This window comes from Notolabrus celidotus, chromosome 14, assembly GCF_009762535.1.
Source record: "Notolabrus celidotus isolate fNotCel1 chromosome 14, fNotCel1.pri, whole genome shotgun sequence".
NCBI lineage: Eukaryota > Metazoa > Chordata > Actinopteri > Labriformes > Labridae > Notolabrus > Notolabrus celidotus.
In genome coordinates this window covers 18492908-18517495 of record NC_048285.1, presented here as the reverse complement: position 1 = coordinate 18517495, position 24588 = coordinate 18492908, and the positions used below count along the sequence as shown (strand labels likewise).

The following is a 24588-nucleotide window of genomic DNA, read 5'->3' as shown; positions in this document are numbered from 1 at the left end:
CACCTGTTGCTCAGCAGGGGAAGTTTAGCCTGTTGTCAAAATGTTCAAACATAATTTTTCCATTTGAGTTACATCCTTGCTTTCCATCACATCACTCGTGTTGTTGTTCCTCAAATTTAAGATCCATACTTGAGATCAGATTATACGTATTTAAAGTTATAGCTCCTTTTTTTATCTGTGTTAACATCGAAGCATCAGAAGGTGTCTGTGTTTGAAGAGACGTCACGTGTTTGTTTCAGTCTGTCCACTACAATTTCTCTTTAGACAGTTGTGTGTAGGCTCCTTTATGTGAAAGCCAGGTTTCAGAGAGCTTATGCTGCAAATCCAGATAATGCTGAATCACTCTGATCATCAGATACAACGTGGGGTCTGGTGGGGGATTACTGTGATTCTCTGTCAGCTTTAGGTGTTGTCAGCAGCACGGGGTGGGATCTGGCTTCTGTCCTGAGTGAATGACATAGATGAGTTTTGGCTAGCTGTTGTTGTCTGGTTGGCTGCTGAGCCCTGTGGGGTCATGTCACCTGATGAAAGTGGTACATATCTGTTGGTATCTTTGAAAAGGTAAAGTTTAACAGAGCTGAAGTTGTTAGTGAAACATGGCTTTACTTTGTTGTGTGTTACATATCCTTGTGCTGTCATAGCGTATACCAAGATAAGCATACATAGTCATTCCAAACCTCATAAAAGAGAAATAACCACCATAAAAATAGATATACACATGCAGGAAGAACAGGAGAGTAGCCTTTTTTTTTCACAATTAAGAAACATTGAGATGTAACTATTTCCAAGTTTAATGGTACTTTTATTTGATTCAAGTTTCTTTACAACAAAGAGTCTCTGTTCTTTATTTTTCATCAGCCTATCCTCCGGTTGAATGAGGGTTGTTTTGACCTTCCTAGTTCCTGCTCTGTAGTGTTTTATCTTCCCTGATCAGATTAGACTTCAGATTAGCCCCTCTAGAGACCACTATGTGAGTTTGAAGTTTGTTGTGTGTGTGTGTGTATGTGTGTATGTGTGTGCAGGTTCTTATAGACGTAAATCATCATGTATGGTCTTGTTTTTAAGAGGTCAGGGTTAGAGATAAGGGCTTCAAGAGATATAGGTGTCTGAGCTTCTGCTTTGAGTTTAAACCAACACGAATGTGTGTTTTTATGACACATGCCACCCCTTCACCTGTTGGGGTTTTTCTGTATTGCGGTTGTACAAAGACTGGCATGTATGACCTCCTCTTTTATATCTTATTTCATTATCTCTCTGCTTTCATCCATGTTTAAAACCACCTTTTAAAAGTTCCCAAATGTATTCATGTAAATGCATTTGTCTTGAGTTTCCATTTGGTGCAAGATCGCCAATTATCGGCAAATTAACCCAAAATATTGAGATATTATTTTTTGTCAATATTGCACACCCATATTATTTTTTGTCAATATTGCACACCCATATTTCTGTAACCCCTTGTCTTCTGTAGTTTTATAGTTGAATATCTGCTGTCTGATTTCACATCAACCATGATATCGAGAACACTAAACAAAGCACATCAACCTCCAGGCAATAAAACTTTTTGTTCATATGTCAAATGAGGGACTCATATGTCAAATGAGGGGCTGGTCACTCCAGTCCAGCCATGAAAGCACGATAAGTGCTTAATGGTTGTCTTTTGTTCACAACTGATAGTTATGACTAATTATTTGAGACTGTATAGATTTCCTATTTGTAGAGGTAAATAATTAAAGATAATTTGCTATAGTCAAGCAGTTGCTCATAGTCTGTCATCTTACCTGGAGATTTAGCCAAATAAAAGTTAAGCAGCAGGTGTTACATTATTATCAGTGATTACAAAATATAGTTGTCAAAAGTGGGCTGAGGATGCTTGTTGTTCCCTATCTCAGTGAGTTTAATGATGACAAACATATTGCCTGACTGTATCACTTCTCATAAGGCACATGTCCTACTAGAGAGGAATGTCACAGGAGTATGACTGACCAACACTACGGTGTGATTACATACTTGTTAGTGTGTTTGTTTATTCTGAACTGAAAAGCCTTGTGTCCTGTTGACATAACTGCTTCCCCCCCGACACATCAACTGAGATTAAACCAGCCATTCATGTTACCAAATGCGGGGCTTTCACTGTCATCGGCGTAATTGTTCATCAGCATTGTTTGTCATCACTGTCATTCTTACCTGACAGCAGGTTAAGGGTTTGAATCGATGTCTGCTTTAGTATCAGTGTGAGTCAGAGTCACACCCCGCAAATTACTGCTTTTACTATTCAAGAATTAACATTTGACAGACGTTTCTTTTGTCTTGGTGACTCTTGATTTGTGGCTATACTTTTCCCTTAAACACAAAAAATGACCTGGAAGAATAGAATAGAGTGGAATGTCTTCATTTTCATTGCACATTGTACCACTGAATTTGCTGTGCTTCTCTCAAACATAAGACTAACATAACACTTTTAGCTAAACATATGCCGATCTAAAAAAGTTATAAAAAGGGGTCAATTAAAAAAACATGAAGAAAAAAACTCTGCCTGTAGTGCAGTGTACTAGGACCTTTGGATATTATTGCTCATTACTGGAATATTGTGACATATGAAATGTTATTGCACCATTAACAATGCATACTTAAAGTTTGTTGCATCATAAATAGTTATGCACATTTAAACCTGTGTGAACCTGCACACTTTAATGTTATCACACCTTGAGTAAACCTGCACAATTAATGTTAAAAACCAGGGTTATTATTGCATATTAAACGTCATTCCACTGTGAGTAGTTTGGCACTTAGCAAATTTTGCATGTGATGCCTTAAAAAGCAATTATGTAATATGTTGTAATATATTTTAACTATAATAACGTTTTTTCCTATGCCAAAAAAAACAACAATCAAGATATTTTTCATTTTAGTTTCTGGAGATGGGTAAACAATGCCCTTAAACTGTATTTATCTGCCCAGATGAACACAACAGGAAGGAAGTGACATGTGTCCATTAAAGAAAACCATCTGACCGTTGAATCTTTTTAAACCAAAGATGTATCCATTAAAGAGGAACACATAATGTAAGGGTGAGTCAGGGATTGTTTTCTGCTGCCTTTCCTCACATGGCCTTTTGTCTGACCCACCACATAGCATCACATGACTGCTGTTAGAGAGGGCATCCTGTGACCTCAGAAGTAGAAAACACAAGATGCTTCTCCAGCTGATCCATGGCTGGTGTTAAGGCCACTCTCTCTCTCACTGTAGTGTATCTCATGACCTGCGCTGACTAACCAAAGACTTCACTGGCATCCTCCTTCAATTATTAACATGATTGCTAAGATGGCTAAAGTTGTGGACCTAAATTACAATGTTTCTGAACACAGTTTGGCCTCCTGCTTCCCTCTGAGTGTGCTCTGAGTGTGAATGAAGCTGGTGATTGTGGTGGTGTGTGAGGCAGTGCCAGCTCCTGTGGAGTGTCTGGCTGAACAGCCTGTTTTAGTGTAAACACTTTTGCTGTCATCCAAATTTTTACACCTACAAACACAGCTGCTGTGTATTCATTGGACTGTAGACTTCCTGTCTGTCACAACCTGTCCCTCTATTTTACTGTAATCCTTTCCTCTGGCTGTACATTGTAATGAGGGAAAACAGGATTGTTGAGTTGTCCGTGTAACAACTGGTTTTGAGTGGTGGTGCTGCCATCTTGTGGAGATCCTCTCTTGTGTTACAAAACACACTTTCATAAGCATGGCTCAACAGGGATGAGTCATTGGAGAGGTGTCCTTCACGTGGTCATTAAAAAAAGTCACAAGTGTAAGAACACCAATAAATATCCACACAGAAGGGAGGAGGAAACATGGAGAATAACCTACTTATAAACATATAATTATATTTCTGATTTGTTTGGCTGCTGCTTTTACAAACTTTACCCACTTAGTTTAAGTATGTGCAATGAATAATGTTTGACCCCACTCACCACAATCAGCACATTAAATCTCTAAAATTAATCTGTTAATTAAACTATCTGTTTTCAAGCTTTGAGACATCAAATTAAGTGTCTGCTTTGACTTCCACCGGGTGGCGGGTGCGCCCCCAATATAAAGGCAGGAAAATACTGTTCGGAATCAGGCTGAAAATCTTACACAGCATGCAGTATAAGACCATAAGTAATGAATATACGCACTTTAAAAACTCATCACCCAGTCTAGCATCACTACAGGACCACGGAACAACTCTGCTCTGCAACCAAAGAGGACACTCGTGCTTCCCTCTCGTGCAGGTGCACACTCACACACACATACGTGAACATATGAACCCAGCAGACCGTCGTGTGGTGAAATATATATTTCCAGATGAAGCACAGTTAAAACAAACGTGACCAGCTTGGACTGAATGAATGTGGGAGCAGTTCAGTGGACCTGCGCTCCACAATGCAGCCCAGAGGAGTCAGGGCAGATCCACTGAACTTTCAGCACAGAGCACCTTGTCAGAAGTTGATAAAATAAATATAAAATTGCGTATTGTTCGGTTCATAGGGCCTACCGAACCGTGACCACTGTATCGAATGGTTCGATACAGATACACGTATTGTTGCAACCCTACAAAATACACATTTTAAAAACACTGAGTTTTTGATGGATATCCCACTGATCCTAGCGCTTCAGCTTTTATTTGAATTCATCAGTTGATGGTATAGCAAAAAAAAAAAAAGTCACTTATAGAGCAGGTCAATATTCTACTATTTGTAACATGAAGTTTGTAAGGAGACCTTACATTATTCCACCATGGGCACACAATGGGCAACAGTGACATGAAAACCTGAGTCATTGGTGAACACTGACATAGTTGTCAGCATTAAAACAACTGTAATTTAAAATGACTTCCACATATTGAAAATATTGCATTTCATTGATCTGCCACATCCATACTAACTCTCCTCCTTCTCTTCCTCTGCAGGTGATAAACTGTTTCGGCCTCTCGGTGTTGTCTTATCGCTACGTGGGCTTTTCCGTGGTGGCCCTGCTGGTGGAGGTAAACTCTGTGTTCCTCCACCTGAGACAAATGCTGCGAATGGCCAACATCGCAACCGGCACGCTGTACCGGGTGAACAGCATGATAAACCTGGGCACATATGTGGTGTTCCGCATCAACACGCTGGCCTGGATGACCCGCTGGCTGGTGCTCAACAGGGACAAGGTGCCCCTAATGGCGTATACCCTAGGCAGCGTCGGTATGGCCATCATGGTAGCCATGAACATTGTCCTATTTTATCGCCTACTCCGGAGCGACTTCTTGAAGAGCAGCACCAGAGAGAACAAGAAAGAGAAGGAGATATAGAGAAGGAAGAGGAAAAGGCACAAGAAGTATTCAATTCATAAACACTCTTGTTCGTTACTGTACTTTAACGCCCTGCAGCTGAGATTTGGTACTTGTGCTTGTGTGTGATTTACTCAAAGCGAAGACATGGAGGAATCGTTCTATCCGACAAACTGTACAGGTACATGCATACACGGTGTAATCAAATGGCCTTACATGAACACAGATCACACCATGCCATTATGCTGAAAGCTACATTCAGTTGTAGCACAACCTTCTGTATTTATCTGTGATCCAGTCATCCTTAAGTGCCATTACTGGAGCACTAATGGAGGATGGAGGATTCTTTATGTGAACAATGTAAGGCCTTGTAAAACCAAAGCGCCTTTTTGTACTCTAGGGTATTTCAGCCAAACCTGTTCTGAAATGTAGCTCATGGAGACGCAGTAAATCGAAACCTCCAACACTCACATACTTCCATAAAAAACATAGGAACCTACTTCTAAATATCTTTAGTTATATTATCTAATAACATTTTATTCATGATATTCTTACTATTCTGTTGTGGGTTACTCACAATAACATCTTTTTACCACTGATTTGGAAAAAAATCAATGGCATCAAAACCTTCTTGTTGTTTAACACTCGCACTGCAGAGGTGACTATATCTTTTAATTTCCACCGAATCACCTCAACTAAAAACCGCCTGCTACCTCAAAGGGCTTGTAACACTTCTCTTGCCTCTTTCAAGCTTTGCTGTCAGCGTCTGGCAGCTTCTTTGTCACTAAAGAAGAACACTTTAAGATATTTGAAGATTAGAGTTGACTGTATAAGGATACAAAATCAGAAACCAATCACTGACTTGATGAGAAAATAGGGTCACGGGGTGAAAAAATAAAATAGTAAAACTTAAAAGGGTTTCAGTAGATTGGATTGGACTTTTATGACACAATGAAAAAAAAGTGATATTTGGCCGCTAAACAATTGTGGTGTTTTTTTGCTATGCCAAATTTTAGTTTAACATCTGGGTAAAAGGATTATCCAATGATTGCAGGTTTTACATTAATAATAGTTGTACCATTTAGCTCTATGTTGAAGCTTAGATCTTGTTGGAAAAGCCAATCAACCAGCAAGGTTGCTGTGCTTGTAGATTTAATTAATTTCTGACTTGACTTGCTCAAAGTTAAATCACAATGGCAGGGAGACTTTCAGTCACTTGTTACCAATAGCATTAATGATTTCATCGTTTTTTTCTTATCGGAGTAGTATGTGATGGTTTTAAGAATGCAGTAGGAGCTTTCAGACAGTAAGACATTGTTGTTCTTCATTTGGCCTCTGGAGGGCAGCACACACCTCAACATCACCTCAGTGACAAACAAGAGCACCATAGATGTCTTAACTTGAGCTGCACCCCCTGCCTTTAATTTGAAGTTGCCAATAGAGTTTTTTGTCTGAGATCTGTGAATACAGCAAACTGTTAAACGCACAGCTGCTACAAACCTGTACACTCTTGATGCCACTTCTGGTAAGGTTTTTTCTTTAGTTTTGTGTGTATATTCATTATTTTCTGGGTTGAGTTTTGTATATTTGTAATTTATTTGTGCTAAAAAAGAAATTGTTAATGATAAAACAGACACAATGTTAAATGAATCTTCCTGTTGTGAAAACAGTTGATTATAGTGGAACTGACATGGTTGTGTAAGTCATGTTTTTGCAGGGCATTGTGCCACTCTGGGTCTTAAGTTTTCTTCTTCCCCAAGCTAGTATTTTCATAGTTAATGGTCATCTCAGCTGTAAAGAGTCCATAATTAAGCTCTGAAATCAGGCTCTTAACAGACATGAATATACTGTGCTCACTTGTAGTTAAAGAAACCAATTACAAACATAGTCAGCTGCTAGCACTTCAGTGTAGCGGATGTAAAGCTCTGAACACAGTTCACAAATTTAACTCTATCTAATAAAATCAAGACATCACTGCACTAATGAAATAGCACTGTTGGGAGGGTGTCGGTAAAGTTTAGATTATTGTTGTTGTGGCTGATTCCTAAATGTCTTTTTAGAACGGTAGGATTTTTTTATTGTAAATGTTGATTTGCAATATTCTTTCAATTTTTGAAATTAATAGGGCAGCTTAACTTTGTGGTTGTAGTGAAGACAACTAGTGACAATTGAATTTTTTTCTGAAAAGCAAAAGCTTATGTTTGTGAATGTGTCGTAAACGGCGGTGATGTTTTTGAGATTATGATGTATGATTTGTTCTTTTTTGTTTCTGTATGCTTTTTAGGAGTTGTGGTAAAACATAGCAGCCAAGTCCAGATCACTTCCACATGTTATAGTTATGACAGTGAGGCAGAAAACAAGCTACTGTGCTGCTCTCCACAATCCTTTTCTCTTAGCTACATTTACAACTTGTGTTTTAAACTATCATTCTCCAAACAACAGAGGAAGATGCTAAATGGCTTAATAATTGTGGACTCAAGGAAAAGGATTCCAGATGTAATTGCAGAGAAAATCAGAGGTCATGAACTTGTATATCCAAGCTGCTTCATTTGCTCATCATACATTCTAAATGTTGGTGTTGACTTCACTGGAATCATTTTAATAGCTCCTTTGTAACATGGTGAAAAAAAAAACACCAAAGTCCTTTATCACAGCAAACAAATTCTATTTTTACTTCCTCTGGTGTTGCTGAAAAATACTGTTCATTGATAATTATTGAAACGTATAACAACACAGACTGTTAACACTGTGCAGCTTGTCTGGGACATAAAAGCCCCTCATCATGGGAAAAAACACGGAATACCGAAGCCAACAAGAACAACCGAGGCTGTGAAACTAGTCCTCTGCTTTCTCTGAACATCAAACTGTCATGTTTCACAGGATTGTGTCTTTATACGTAAATATGACTTTTATTTTTTCATGTTTTGGCAGAGATTGTTTGTAATTATAACTCCAATTTCTATGTTTAAATGATAACATTATTTGTTTAACGTGCAAATAAAGATTAAATAAAAGTTGTGTTTTTTGTATATACACATGCCTTTTTGGATTTAAGTGCATCAGCCTGACAGGGTTTGGTCCTCTTATGGGTTTATGCAAGACTTTGAATGAGATGTCTTCAGTTAAGGTCTGAATATGATGTCACGACCCTAACCCTAACCCTAACTCTAATCCTAACCCTAACCCCCCAACCCTAACCCTAACCCTAATCATAATCCTAACACTAACCCTAACCCTAACCCTAATCCTTATCCTAACCCTAACCTTAACCCTTACCCTTACCCTAATCCTTACCCTAATCCTTTCCTTATCCTTATTTTTATATTCAACATTTAGATTCATATTTAGCATTTAGATATATATTTAACATTTAGATTTGTATTTAACATTTATATTTATATTTAACATTTATATTTATATTTAGTGCTTAGATTAATATTTAGCATTTATATTTATATTTAACATTTATATTTATATTTAGCACTTAGATTAATATTTAGCATTTAGATTTAACATTTATATTTATATTTAGCATTTATATTTATATTTAACATTTAGATTTATATTTAATATTTAGATTTATATTTAACATTTAGATTTATATTTAGCATTTGGATTTATATTTTAAATTTAGATTTATATTTAACATTTAGATTTAGATTTAATATTTAGATTTATATTTCACATTTAGATTTAGATTTAGCATTTGGATTTAACAATTATTTTAACTTAATATATTTTTCACAACAAAATTAAATGTGATAAGAGCACAAATATTCCTCTAAATGTGATTAAAAAAAAATTGACTTTTAAAAATTCACTCTACATTTTTCCGACGTTTTGGAGCTACATGTGGAGAAATGTTGCTGTTATTTTCGGTGTGCACAGCTTTACAAACGGCGCCCTATAGATTATCCTCGCGTAGCACGTACAGCTGATAGGGACCGGTCCGTCCAATCAGCTGTGCTGCTGACTCTGTCGTACGATATTCTCGCGTGTTCTGCTCACCGTGGCTTGTTTTTATCATTTCCCAGCTCCGCCGTCCACAGCAACCCAACGGCTCAGTCAGTCAGTCAGTCGGTGGGCGAGGAGGAAAGGTACGCAGGAAGAAAATGGGCTGTGTATTTCTCCCATGGGCTGTCATATCGACCGATCTGAAAACATCCCCCTCCCGATGATGCCTGACGCTGATGCTGCAGCAGGGAGCGGGTTTACCGGAGGAGCGCGGTGCTTTGCATTGCCGTGTTTGTGCTTTGTTACGCAGTTATTCATCCTCTTCGTCTTCTAATCAAACGGCGTCACATGCAGCGGAAAAGCTCTTCAGCGCTTCGTATACAATGTGTCTGGGTGAATGCAGCAGCCCACAGGATTTGGACCAACACTGGAGGCCAGCATGCCCGGATCCGAGGACATTTCTATAAGGCGTGCGAATCAAAGTTATTAGAATTTGGCACTTAACATCAATTCAAAGGCAAGTAGAGATTGGAATCGACTACATTTTTAAAGAAAATGTTTAGTTATTGATCTGCCTGCATCATAATGCTCATTGGATTTTCACATTTTCTCCCATCATTTCTGTTATCAATCTCATATTTATAGCTCACACATGACCTCAATACTTCTAGCACTTCTCTTTCTGTATTTGACATAAAGCTGTATATAAATGAGAAAGTAACATGAAGGAGCTCGAGCGCAAGCTTTCCACATTGCACTGAAGTTGGAGCAGGTGCAGCTCTTATAATTTCCTCCATCTGTCCCTCCAGACTCAGCCATGGGGGATGAGAGCAGCCTGACCCGGCAGATAGAGAGTGTGGAGAGGAGTGTGGTCTTCCTCAGACAGGAGCACCTTACTTTGCTGCATGGCCTCCACCTGGAGATCCTCTCCCTGCAGAAACGATGCACAGGTGAAGGATACTCTGCTGCTGTCAAACTCTGTGTGTGTGTGTGTGTGTGTGTGTGTGTGTGTGTGTGTGTGTGTGTGTGTGTGTGTGTGTGTGTGTGTGTGTGTGTGTGTGGTTGTATGTGAGTCCTGGTCTGGAAGCAAAGAAACTTTTTTTGACCCCCAAAGAGTGTTGAAATCACTCTACAATCTTTTTTTTTGGAACAAAGAGCTCTATGATAATCTGCAAATCATAACTATATTTTTGGTATAGCCTACAGGAAAATAAGAAAGAAGCAAGAAATAGGTTATGCTTTGAATCTTTTATTGAATTCTTTAATAACTGACTGATGGATTACTTGGGTTGATTATCTCTATCTTACTTTGTTTGATTCTTGGTTTTGTTGCAATAGTAGGCTTCTTTGTTGAGTAGCAGGGCCGCTTGTCATTGACTTCCCACCCTGAATGAGAAGATGGACTAAGATTTTTAATTACACCCTTGATGAATATAGTAAAAAAAAAAAAAAAAAAAAGACAAGTCCATGACTTTTTAACCATAATCCATCAAATCTACATCCAAGTAGAATTCTATCCTTGTGAAAACCTAATAGTAAAAGGCTGATTTTATGAACTGCACAACTGATATTTTATTTTGGAGACAGCAAAACTGCTGCTTTTGTCATCCTTTGTTTATTTACAATCTGAAGTTCAGTTATTGTCATTTTGAAGGCAACAGTAGGCCTCATTATTCATTTAACATATGTGCACCAACTATCAATGCCAGATAGTGACTACATGATGATGTCATGCTACAGTTCCTGCAGATTGCATCATTTCCTGTATGAAGCCTAATGGATGCGATTCCATTTAATCAAGCTAGAAAGCTCATGTGAAGACACGCACACGCACAAACACACACGCACAAACACACACGCACAAACACACACACACGCACAAACACACACACACACTTGCATGTGAGAATGTGGGGTTTGATGTCATTAATTCCCTTGAGGCTTGAAGGTAATATGGTATAAACCATAAAACAATATATTTTCTCTGAATGTTTTACCTTGAATAGTGCTACCATAAATACATACATATTCCCATAGAGAATATACAATACACACGCACGCACGCACACACACACACGCACACACACACACACACACACACACACACACACACACACACATAGGACCTACTTAAAAAGATCCATGCCCACATATCCATCATGGTTAATCCATTGATCCTTTAGCTTTAGTAATCCATATGAGCAGGATTGTAGATAACAAATACATGAGGGGGAGGGAAGGGGGAGGCTTTGTGTGTGTGTGTGTGTGTGTGTGTGTGTGCGCGTGTGTGCGTGTGTTTATGTGTGTGTGTGTGTGTGAGATGGGGTGATTTGTCTCTGAGCTCTGACCCCCAACACGTCAGTTATAGCTCCACTGCTCTATCACATGTGGTCAGTGAAGCTGTGTGTGTGTGTGTGTGTGTGTGTGTGGGTGTGGGGATGAGGGAGAGACACCAGTAAGGAACACACCAACAATGAAAAGACTGTGTGTATTTATTTCTGTTTACTCGTCCTGTCGTCCTCCTCTCTATCTCTGTCTCCAGGGGTCTCCCTCTGAAAATAGAAAGGGCAGCCAAAATAGTGCCATTACAGATTGTTTACACGTTTTTCATCTGCATTGAGTCAAAGTTACGTTTATTTTTGATGAGAAATCAAGAGAATGTGCGGCCGACTTTCAAAGAAGCAGTATTTTTCATAGTAAAAACGATAGCTTCTTAAGCCTTTCAGTGCATTTCTCAGGAAACAAGCATATTCCTCTCTCAGAGCTCATCAACACAAGTATAAACCTTTTTCCTTCAGCATATTGAGTCATGAGGCCTTCCTGGAACACAGTTTTTCATTTACAAATTCCTCTGAAGTCTCTACAGGGCTCCTCATGTGAGGACTTATAACAAATCTCACTGTAAAAATGCTAAAAATGCACATCAATGATATTTCCATGTGGACTTCTAGTATGCAAAGACAGTTACCTTGAAACAGTAAAGCTATTAAAGTGTGTTACAAATGACTCAAAAGGCATTAATAAAAACGAATACAAAACATTATATAACAGGGTAATATATGTTTCAAGATCTACATAGAATAGAAGGTAAAACAAGAAGCTAAAAAGGTCCCATGCAGGAAGGCAAGAAAGAAATGTAGGGTTTACATTTTCTTGCAGGTTGCTCTGATTATCGTTTGTATGAAGAATAAATGCTGTCTCTGTGTTCAGATTTGACTCTTATGACTTTAAGCAGACCTGTTCCATAATGATCTGAGTGGTCTGAGGGTTACATTAGGGGGCATCAGATTAGGTATTTTTCTTGCCTTACATCACTCTTATGACAACAGAGCTGATGTGGTCTCTCCTGGTTGCAGTGAGGACTCATGCAGCAGTGCTCTAATTCAGCTGCAGCTCTTTTATGTACTTAAAATAGAGCCCTGTAAACATGTCATTACAATAGTAGGGATACTAAAGATAAATGTGACTGAATGATCACATTTTTCGGAATCCCTTTTGAAAACCAAGTCATTTGACTCTAAAAGTATTCTTTCCTATAGTGATTGTATTGACCGATTTTCTTATTAATCATTATAGTTTTGGCAATATGTTTTGCTGGTTTCTCTTGTCTTAACAAACAGGAGTATATAGTTGTTGAATAAAAGAGGGCCTAGGATGGAGCCTTGTGGGATTGATGCTCAAAATTCTAAATACTATGTATGATCTACAGTTAAAAAGTACTCTACTGGTACAAGTGTAAGTGGGTTTTTATTTTGTTTATTTTTGGGCCTTAATGCCTTTGTTTAGTGACAGGACAGTAGACAGAGGAGAAAACATCTACGCACAAAATCATATCCAAGCCCAGATACGTTTTCAGTGTATTAAACAAAGAAAAAAAGACAATATAATGCCAAATAAAAGCCAAAAATATGACAGTCAAATAAAAGTATCTGAACACATTCACTCTCATTGTCTACGTCCAACCACACAGCTAAACTGGTATAGTACAAATAAGGAAACCATACCAGAGTGTGAATAACTTGAAGATATTTTACCCTTGAAAGGAATGAAACAAAAATAAAATCAACACTTAAATTCCATATTATAGCTACTACAGACCAAGCTACACAAACAAGCGCCTTTTACTAAATCGAACCTAATTCGGTCTTTCTACTAATGTTCTGAGGCTGACTGTGTTGAATGCAGCAATGCTATTCTGTTTAACTGAATTTTCAATGAGTGTCATTCAAAACATTTAAGAGAGTCTGTTATGTGGTGTGGTTTAGAACTAGACTGGAGGACACCAGCACTTTTATTTCAGTCACTCAGAATAAAATGCGAGGCATAAGACAAAGCCCTGTAATTGTTAATTTGTGTATTGTCTGGGTTGATTGTGAGTGCAGTTTTATGTATTCTTTTGTGGGAATATCATGAGTGGTGAAGTTATGACTATTTGCAGAAGATCCGATGCAGTCCTTTTGATATTGTGTCTAATATTTAGGCAAACTAAGGCTTTACATATGAGATGATAAAGTCCAGAGCACTCTCTTCATTGTGTGTTGGCTCTGTCACCTGCTGAGTCAGTCCAAAGTTGCCCTATATATACTTGTAAAACTGTTGTCCGGGGGGGTTTTTAAAATAAGTACTGCTGAGCTGTTAGTCTAACAAAGTTGAAAACATGGAATCAAATAGTGCTTCATAATCATAATGGTTCAACAAATTATTTCCATTAATAAAACAATTAAAAAGTTTTGTGAAGCAAGTTAAAGAATTATTGATATCAGAGTTGATAGATAAGCAGAATTGTTTCCCTTACGGAGACTTCCTTTTCAAAACTAGCAAAGGGCTTAGAGCCTGAGGAGGAGGTGCATGTAAAGAGGGTTCATTTGGTCCCAACTGTTAACACCTGAGGGAGGGAGGAGGAGGGGGAGAAGGTGCTTTGAAAGGAGGGTGACGTGGATCAGGTGAGGTTGAGTGAAAATGCAGGGGCTAAAGTAGTTTTGATTAAAGGTTTCTGGCATGTTGAGTTATTTTTTGACATTCCTTTATTATTCAAGTGTCTGGATGAGCTCAGTAAAATGAGGTGCAATTTTTCACCTGACCTGTTAAGGTCAAGTCAAATCATATTTTGAGGCCCAGTCATTAGCTCACAACATTAACCTGCTGTGAGGGATTGAAAGGTTTATTGGGCCATCTGATGGTGATCTGGGGTCCTGCTACAGTGTTGCAACCAAGCGGCAACCTCCGGTCTAAAAATATGAGTCAATGCGGAAGTGTTAGAAGCTGCAGTTCATCGAGGATCCGCTTGAGGCTGGCGCCGGAAGTACCGGAAGTCACATACACATGAATGGGAAAAAGACGATCTTTGCAGCATTAATAAACTTGTTTACAGCCTGGTACAAAAGACGAGTGTAGTCTGAATAGCTCATTTCTCGATGTCCTCTCACTGTGAGGGGGGTGAATTTTTTTCTAATTCTGCAATTTTCGAAGTTATTGAGATTACTAGTCTTCCAATGAGAGGCACAGCTGCCTGCAGGAACACTGCAGCTGTTGGCTAGGAGGCTCAAAGCCCGCCTCTTTACATCACACTGGCTCGACAGAAGCAATATGGCTGCCACTCCCGATTGGCTTCAAAACAGCGTTCAGAAACAGATGGGTGACGTCACGGATACTACGTCCATATTTTTTACAGTCTATGGTTGCAACTCTGTTCTTACTTGCTTAGACAGTGCAAGTCTGCCAGTAGCTGCTGTACACTTCAAAATCACCTCTTACTGATGGTTTTTGGTATCTCACACCTCTCTAATGGGAATGAAAATGTGTGAAAGTTGTTTGAGAAAAGACAAGCATCTTGCTGCTTAATAGCTTCAGTTAAGTCCCAAGTTTCCCTCCAAACCAGGCATAAGTACAAACAGTTTAAACTCCATCAGAATAGTCTCAAAGTTTATTTTATGATTCGCCAAGTGTTATGTTCCCAAAAGTTTACAGAAATTGAGGTGACAGTGGTGAGTGTGGAGGATGCCTGTGAGGCTCACTGCTGATTGGCTAATGCAGTTTACATGTGTGATAGGTGTGTGCCAAGTCTCTAATGTGCAGCCTGGAAGGGTATGGCAAGGTTGAGCTGACAATGTGTCCATGCATACTAGCTCTCCTTTTATACCGCTGACTTTTTTTAATGTTCCAAAACTGTGCGTTTCCTCATCAGCATGAAGTCTCCTTGTTACCACCAACTGAATCAGTTTTCATCCCCTGTTTATGAAATGAGGGCCCATTTTTTTCCCTCTGATATGAGTTTTTTTGTGTGTGTTTAGAAAACTCAATTACGCGTGTGTCCTTGAAGATATCTTTTCCACAATCATAGCAAAGCATTGAAAGAAAAACCTTGAATGCTCAGTGAGGCCGTAGGAGATAATACTGACCTACAAAGCATTTCTCATTCTCCATGCTGCAATGTGCTGAGCGCCTCATTTTCATTGTTTTACTGGAATAGTTCCTCAAGCTGCTTCCCTGCAGTTAAATTAACTACATTAAGGCTCCTGGCAGTACTTAATGAGAGTAATTATTACACAACAGGAGCTCTCAAAGCATCTGAACAGTTCGCTTAATATTAGATACATGGAACCAGCGTGTCTGGTTTTTTTCTCCCCTCTACCCTACCATCTTCTCTTCTGTGTGTCTTTCCTTCATGCCTGCTGCATGGGTGGGCGTGTTATGCTGACTGCAGAGGGAAGGAGAAAGGGTGTGACAGGGAGAGCAGGAGGAGAAAAAAGGACAGGAATAACACATCAGATATTCATCGATACAAATTGCAAATAGTATTCCCCTAACAAATGTGTAACTTTTCTTTTAGGTAAGTTTTGATTTTGGAGAGCGACTAGTTTGAATTTAGCATCTTTCTCTCTCTTTTCAAATGAATTTGGCTCCATTATATCTCCCAAAGCTGATTGAACAGACACATTTTTCTGTGCTGCGGTAATTTAAAAAAAGACTATTTTATACCTAGACACCATAAAGGTACTTTTGGCAATCATGTAAGCACATCCACATCCCTCTGTTCGACTGTGGTGCTGAGAGTGGATTTTATCTGCAGCGTTGCCTGTCTGAATGATTGACAGGCCTGATATGACCGACAGTCTGACCTCTTACAACCCTGTCAGAGGCTTTAAGCTGAACTATTTTTATCAGGCATAGTTCAACAGTTGATTCCCATTCACCAGCTGAAAAATAAAAGCTCTCTAAATCATTGAGTCAGTGTATAACACTGGAATGAGATTTAATCCATGCTGTATCTAAAGCTGGTGCCAGTGTGCCAGATTTCATGTCATGTGATATTTGAATAATCCTAATCATGGAGAAACCTCTACCTCCATTAAGGCTCCGACACTGCAAAAGAAAGTCATACAATCATGGTTGTGATAAGTGGTTTGATTTTCCACTCCAGCAATTAGACAGAGCCTCTTTGTTTGTGTAGCACATGAATGCCCTTAAAGAATCCAGTAGACAATGTGTGTTGACAAGCTCTTTATGAAAAACATCTTGTCACCTTTTTAACACCGTGAATGTGCAGAACAGTGAAGTGTGAAACCAGAAAGAAAACTGTGAAAAAATGTTCAATAATGTGCCACAAACACAGTGTGATGTGTTATTCAGCTTCATCAGGTGTTTTGATAATGAGTCCCTGCTCACATTGCATAACAAGCATTTTCTATTTTATCCAAAGGTTGTGATTTGTTTGTGTTTGCAGTTCTTCTTAGAAAAAAATCACACTGCCATTAGTTTTTATGCTAATAAGGCCACTATATCTTCTTGGGGGTACAGTGCAGGCATTTTTCTCCAGAGTGTGACAAATAATGTACCAGAACATCACTGGCCAAGCCTCTGACTGGCAGTCTTTGATGTAAAGTTTCAGATTTAGCCTCATAAATTATGTATGTGCTCACTGAAAATGTGCTGGAAACCGCATCAAGCATCTGTTATGTTAACCAGCTGCAGCAGCAAACACAAAATGTCAGCACACAGCTTTAATAAGATGTTTCAGCGCCATTGGATGTCTATATTTAAGCTCCAATAAGATGACATCATGTGTCTTCTTGTTCTCTCTGACTGCTTGTTCTCATATTTTTGTCTCTCTCTTGTGTTTTTCAGAGTTAACGAGCGAGCTGAAGGTGAAGCCTCCAGGCAGAAGCCAAATAGGTAAACTGTTTTAAGCTCAAATCCTTCTTTAAATATAGTTTTATCTTATTCACAGACTTCCACTATAAATCAGTGTTTCATCCTAGCCCTGTTTTTTGTTCATTATACATTTGAGGCAGAAAGACACACAAATGTTTGCACCATCATGCTCATCAAACCCCAATCGTCTATCACTCTTTGCCTGCATCCCTCTCCTCCCCTCTCTGTCCTCACACCCTGTCATCCCCCAGGGACAAGATCTCTGTCAGCCACCCTCCTCCCTCCACCCATCTCTCTCTCTCTCTCGTTCTCCTCTATCAACACTGACATGTGAGATACAGGCCAGATTATTGGTGCAAACTCACGCTGTGTTTCTCTGTATGTGTTTATTAGCTTTTTTCACACTTTGGTGCTATTTTCCTGTGTTTGGATACAGCAAAGACAACCTGTCCCGACATATTTAGCTCACAGCTGACATTAGCAGGACTGCTTGAAGAGTCTGGATACAGGGATGCAGAGACAGGCACCATTTTATCACAAAGAATTAGAGACAGATTGAAGGAATAGAAGTCAAAAGGCTGTATGAACATGTTGTGGAGTCAAGCTTGGCTGCATTACTCAGCCATTAGGCCCCATCTCCTTTTTTTTGTTTTTTTCCTTCCAGGACAGGTTATCCCTGATCCATCTATCAATACAGCCAGGGCTGCTCTGCTTTTCCTCCCCCCTCCCACCCTGACAAATTGATCCATCCTCTTTTTCTTTCCTGCTCTCGTTTTTCCCCTGGTTGTCCCAGAGGGGGTGTCCACTTACAGACTTTGCTGAGAACAAGAGAGACGTGGAGCCAGGGAAAAGAGTGAGAGGAAAAGGTGGAAAGAGAGTAAGGAGTTAATGAGAGGTAGCAAGGAGAGCGATAAAGGGATGCGGTCAGCTGCAGAAATGGGGGGGAGGTGTGTGTGTGGAGGGTGGGGTTATGGTCTGATATGAAGATGCTGTAGTCTATAGTTAGCATATGAGATAGATCAGGGCGTGGTGATGGGAGACAGAAATCCTGAGACTATCAAAAACCTCAGGGGATCCATCCTTAAAGACAGAGGGAGAGGGAAAGAGGACTGAGGAAATAAGAGGAAGGGAAGAGATAACTTAGAGGTGAGCAGTATATAGGAGGGAAGTCATACAGAAAGATTGAAATGAAAGACAATGATGTGAAAGTGAGTGAAAATGTAGATCATCAAGCAGTGAAATATAGCTGCTTTAACCCAAAGCTTTTATCAATGAAACACTTTATTACATCTAAGCCTTCTATGGATTCAAGGATTTAAGTCTCACCTCCAGGACTCACCAAACCTCCCTCCACCCTCTGGGATTCTCCTGCCCAGCAAACCTGACCTATTTCTGCCCGCTGAGGCGTCACTGCCTGCCCTCTGTTGATGTAATCTCCTTCTCCTCTGGCAAGCTGCAGCTCAAGCAGCCCTTAGGTTGCTGCACTGACTTTTTCATCAACACCTCCCTCTCCTCAGGGGAATATCAGGGGAATGAAAGAGTGCAGAGGTTGTCTACAGAAGCAGGAAAAAAAGGAACAATAAGCAGTTTTCTGTCTGAAACCTGACCTTAGCAGCGAGGTGGAAGTTCATCATGAGGGGAGGCCTGAAGTGAAAGTGTTTCAACGACCCAGACATTGGCTGTATATAAAGACAGACCATGCATCTCCACATGTCCCCACTACATTGCATCTACTATAGCATCCTCTGTTAAAATTGGACCCACATCCCATTTGTTTACATGAAGGAGACGGAGTTTGTGGCTGCAGGGGGAGCTCAAAATGTTGGCTTCAGTTTCGGGGAGCATTTATCTTTGTATATTGAATATGTACCAAAACAACAGCACAAGTTGATATAATATACAATTAGTGCACTTTTCGATGTTTAAAGTATACCAGAATGAGGGGACTAGCTTCATGTATAGTGTTCCATATGCTGCAGGCAGCAAGACATAGACTTCCTCCAGTAACAACAATTTTTTGTTTTGGACTCCACTTTCCACCTCACATATCAAAATACTGAAAATGAAGTTGTTTATCAGGCAAAGTGCACACAGATTGTTGGGCTCTGGTTTTCAATTGAGGAGTATCTCCATTTTGGGGTTTCATATCAGTTTAAATTGGAAAAATCTTAGGACTTGGAATGGTTGATCAGATGGCACAAACATCACACTTGTCTCTGAGAAATTGTATTCCTTATGACATTAATTAGTCAATACAAATCCAGAAAAATATTACTTAAGTACAAGAGATTAAAATAATATTTAGTGCTAAAATAGCTTCCAAAGTTAAAACTCAGTTGAATCATTAATACAGTGTGTAAATCAAGTGTATGTAGTAGCTGTTTGTTGCAGGGCTCTCAGGTGGCTTTTAGTTTTAAAGGGGCATATGTTTTCATCTCTGCACCTTTTATTAATTATTCTCAGAATTCTGTTCTGGTAAGAAAATGACATTTAAATTTGTCAAATAGATTTTATATATTTATATATAAAATATATATTTTTTATATATATATATTTTTTTTTAATATAAATATTTTATTATATAGGCTCACTAATGAGGACTATTTAAAATACATAATTGCAGATTAGAAACGTAAAGACGCGTTGCATGGCGGGAAAACATTAAATAAGGTGTCTTGCGGGGTCGATGAAACTTTGATGTCAGAAATATTACTTACTTTTTTTCTTCATATCCTACTGTATTTTTATTTCAATAACTTTGAGTAGGCTACAACAATTTCTTTTTAAGAGGGTTTTAAAAGATAAAATTAGAAAGACTTCTTTTCATTGGACTTAAAGCTAGGGTTGGCAGTCTCGGAAAACCAGCATGAATTTGAATGTAGCATTTCCTCAGGACTCCGTCTAACCCCTCCCCCCCTCCCCTCGGAGCTCCTCCAAAATGACGCCCCCCCCGCTCACATGCACGAGCGCCGCTGACTTGCGACCATATGATCGTGACTGATTCAAAACCAGTCCTCACCAAAACATTATCATAGTGAAAGTTAAAAACACAAACAAACATGGCTCACAACTGTCATTCTAGCATTATCCAGTTGTACTGGTGACACGATATCAGGAGAAAAGTTTTAATACATGTAATACTGTAACAGCTCTCCTGTTTGTTAAACGGGTTCAGTGTACCAGGCCTCTAACAGCCATCTGTGTTTAAACTGGGGTTAAAGCCAAGTGTATCACTTGAACACCTTTCTCCTACAGCTTCATGTATCAGTCTCTGTTCCTGCTGATATCCTCTTAGCTGGTCCTCTCTCTTTTTTACCTCCTTTTCTCTCCGTGTCATCGTTGTGACTTATTTTCCTCCAGATCGCAGAGATATACTGAGGAGGAGGAAGGACTCTCCATCCATGTGCTCCTCTCTCTCTCTCTCTCTCTCTCTCTCTCTCTCTCTCTCTCTCTCTCTCTCTCTCTCTCTCTCTTAATCTCCTCTATCCCTCTTACCAACCCCAACTCAGTCGAGGCAGATGACTGTCCAACATGAGTCTGGTTCTGCTCGAGGTTTCTACCTGTTAAAAAGAAGTTTTTCCTTGCCACTGTAACTAGATAAATACTGAGAAGTGCAATGCTCATAGTGGATCAAGATGAGATAAGACTGAGTCTATTAGAGGGGACTGGATCTTATCATGTCCTGATGTTGGGTCTTTGTTAATAATGTAACATAGAGTATGGTCTAGACCTACTATGTTTGTAAAAGCGTTGAGATAATGCTTGTTGTGATTTGGCGCTATACAAATAGAGATTGAAGATTGATAGACTGATGTCAAAGATCACCTCCTTGAGACTTTGGCAGGAATCTGGTGATTTCTCAGTAAAGCTCCTACATGGTCCCATTGACTGCTTTTAGACTAATGCCCTTAAGGTTACACAGCACTTACAGTTGGAGCTTATATGGACAAAAACTCACCTTTGCCTATGAAGGCAAAGGTTTCACTTTTTGTCTAGATACAATAAGTTGCGTTAGATATACATGGAGATACCTGAATTTAAGCCTTACAGTTATGTAAAGTGACTGCTTACACTGTCAGTTTTTTCTCCATTTCTATTTCAGAGTTACAGGAGGAAGAGGAGCTCCTGGATACCCGATGTCGGAAGGTGGAAAACCACCTAGCTGAGCAGGACTACACTTTAGAAGAGCTTCGTAAGGAGCTAAGTCACAAGGGGGTTTTGGTGGGAGCCCTCAGAGCAAATCTCAAGGAAAAGGAGCGCCATTTCTTGGAGGAGCTCAAACGCCGCAGCCACTGTTCCACCATCCTAAACACTGAGCTGCAGAAACAAACAGAGACAGCAGCGTACCTCTCCTTCCAGCTGCATGCTGCCAGGCAGAAACTACACCACCAGCGGATGCAGCAGAGGCAGGGGCTCCTCAGCAGAGCAAACATCCAGGGGGCTCAGTATGGTGCCGAGCAGAACTCTGTTTCTTCTCCATTAATGCCATTAGGGGCTTCTCCTTCCTCTCCTGTGGTCAAACCCAAACGTAAGAGTGTAAGGGCGTCTTTGCGGGTGGAGCGTGCCCGGGAGTGTGTGCCCATAGAGAAAGTGATGGGCCCTGCAGAGCCCACAGCCATGCCTGACCCTGCGCTCTTCCTCCACCCTCGAAGGCACAGGGCCCGCTCCCGGCACACAGTGGCACAGAGACAGCCTCCACTTGGCCTGGAGAAGGAGGAGGACGAGGAAGGCAGGGGGGAGGGGCCAGTGGAGCCCCAGGAAGAAGCTGCCAGACTGGTATCTTCAGCTGCAGCGCCCCCTGCTGCTGAAACAAAAGCAGATTAGCAACAGCTGTGACCTGGGCTTCTGACTGCAGCTTCATCACTGTATAATTAACCTCTGTCGGACTGTTAATGCTGTTAATTATTGTCCTGCACCTTGACTGAACTGAGACTGGTTTTAGCTATTAAATAAGTAACATTTATCATGGACACTTTTCTAAATATGGACTTTGATATATCCTCAAACTACTTGCAAAGCAAAACTCAGTAAATGTCACTTTAAGTCAGTCTTAAATGAAGCCAGTTAAACTATCTGTTTACATTGGTGTCACATGCTCAGTATACTGTGGGGCCTTATTATACAGCAACCCCTTTTAGATGTGGTGATGATGAGTTTGAACATGGTAGCAGCCGTTTTAGGTGGGGCCCTGTTGTGTGGCCCGACCAACTGTGACACTTCAAGGCCGATCATAAATCAACCATGTGCCCAAACATTTGTTTGGCCCCTGACTGAGGCACAGCTGAAATATCTGAAGTGGTGTGCACGTCTGTGTGTGTCCTCCATGTTAAAAAAAAGAGGGGTGGATTCCCTTTACTTTAAAACCCCAGACATAGTATTTTTCTGTCATCAATCACTCACACATTAAGTTACATTTGATACTAATGTTTGATTTGTTTACTGTTTCCGTTTAAAAGCCAGTTTTGAACATAATTCTGGTGTCGTTTTAAAGTCCCCATTAAACCTAGTGATTTATCTCTGCAACAGCTGATCCTACGAACAACCTAGCAACAACACCTCAGGAACGCTACTCGAGGGAAACCCTTTATTCGACATGAGACCTGCTAATAGTGTCAGAGGTTTGTAATCAGTGTGCAAAGGTATTACTGCAGGTAAATGTAGCAACAATAGCCTTGGTTAGCTTCCCATGTTGTTAACAAGCTAGCCACTGGTTAAAAACTACATGAAAAATTTTAAAACGGATCACAATATGTACTAAAAATAATCCTTTCCGACACCGTTTTCCAAATTTTAACCCTTATTTCAGGCTTAACATCACAACAAATACATTACAAAAAATCAAAACAATTAAGCACACCATCATCCATACATGCACACAGACCATCATAACAAACACACATCTCAATAATGCTAAATAGCGGTCTTCACATCTCATTGTTGCCTACTTCCATGTGTCTTTAGAATACAAAAGTATGATAGAGATATAACTTTTTCTTCAAAGAGGCAAATCATGCAATGATACTTTGATATATGCCTGTGTAAGGTGGAGGACAGACAAGACAGTGGTGTTGGTCAAGAGAATTATAAAACCCAGCATTTATGTCTCTTTTCACTGAAAGATACACATCGAGTCACACACCTGCTGCTAACAAACTTTTGCAGTGTTTTGTATAAACAGGCAACACTTAGGTGATAAAAGTTCTGACTCGTTTGACCATGCGATCCTCTCAGGTGTAGCTTGTGTACTGAACACACATGCACACACAAAAGGCTACTACAACAACTCCATGTTTTTGTTTGAGGTTGCTGTGTTGGTGTTTTTTCACCTCAGGAAAAAAAAATGGGCAGACAAGAACATGACTGAAGGGTGTGTTTTTTCTTAAACTGATCTGATCTGTCTGTTTTTTAAAGTCCTTAAAGTAGCAGCATCAAATGGCACACTGCGACAGTGTCTGTGTGCTGTCAATAACAGGACAGCAGGCTTAGCAGAAAGTGGAGTATATGTGTGTGTTATGAAAACACATGATTGTGGTGGCCCCTAGCGCAACAATGAGCAAACAGCACCTCAAAAACAGCAGTTCAACTGTATAGACTGTATTTTTTAGGAATATCATACTCTTAAGTTTCTGCTCACACGTCCATCAACTTAGCTTCTGTAATATCTGCCTTACAACGGAGGAGCCAAGAATCAGAAGAGGAGTCTTGAAACTAAAGATAATTTCATTACCCCAGTGCTGTCCTTTTGTTTCCATTTTATAAGACTCTTTGGGATTAAATATGTACATTTCGCTGATTGTTAAGTTGTGTGAAAGTCGGTCTCAACTTGAGCCATGACGTATCTGAGCATCAGTGACTACAGTCTCTGAATCGAGCCTTCCTCTTTGACTGAATTTAAATACGACAAGTTGCTGCAGCTATTAGTTAGAAGTTTGACATTATGTTTGAGTAGTATATCCTCAATAAAGCAATATATCAGTATATTTATATATTATTAGTGGGTCTTTCAAGGTGGTTTAAGAACACTTGAGCTATTGAAATAGATTTTATGATTAACTTTGTATTTTGTAACTGTTGAGCTCAGTATGTTTCGCTTGATATTTTTATGAACTGTCAAATGAATTGTTTTATTTTGCATAGTTCTGTTGATTGTCGCTGAATCTTTACACGATGAACTGTTTTGTTACA

General features: G+C 39.7%; 2 protein-coding genes across 2 annotated transcripts in view; both read left to right on the top strand.

Moving 5' to 3' along the window:
* The window catches only part of tlcd2 (TLC domain containing 2), a 29004-nt gene extending 20697 nt beyond the window's left edge, over nucleotides 1-8307 (top strand). The window contains exon 4 of the mRNA XM_034701391.1: nucleotides 4939-8307. Within this exon, the coding sequence (XP_034557282.1) occupies nucleotides 4939-5319 (381 nt within the window). The 3' untranslated portion in view covers nucleotides 5320-8307. The remainder of the gene's footprint in view (nucleotides 1-4938) is intronic.
* A 1007-nt stretch (nucleotides 8308-9314) lies between these two features.
* On the top strand, nucleotides 9315-24383 carry si:dkey-54n8.4 (coiled-coil domain-containing protein 92). Its single transcript, XM_034700336.1, has 4 exons — nucleotides 9315-9769; nucleotides 10062-10202; nucleotides 17377-17424; nucleotides 21506-24383. The coding sequence occupies exons 2-4, from the start codon at nucleotides 10070-10072 to the stop codon at nucleotides 22225-22227; spliced, it is 903 nt and encodes a 300-aa protein (XP_034556227.1). The 5' UTR covers nucleotides 9315-9769; nucleotides 10062-10069; the 3' UTR covers nucleotides 22228-24383.
* Nucleotides 24384-24588: the final 205 nt, after the last annotated feature.

Coding starts and splice junctions, on each gene's coding strand:
- si:dkey-54n8.4 (XM_034700336.1), top strand. CDS start 10,070: ATGGGGGATGAGAGCAGCCTGACCCGGCAGATAGAGAGTGTGGAGAGG. Junction 10,203..17,376: donor CCTGCAGAAACGATGCACAG/GTGAAGGATACT, acceptor TGTGTTTTTCAG/AGTTAACGAGCGAGCTGAAG. Junction 17,425..21,505: donor TCCAGGCAGAAGCCAAATAG/GTAAACTGTTTT, acceptor TTTCTATTTCAG/AGTTACAGGAGGAAGAGGAG.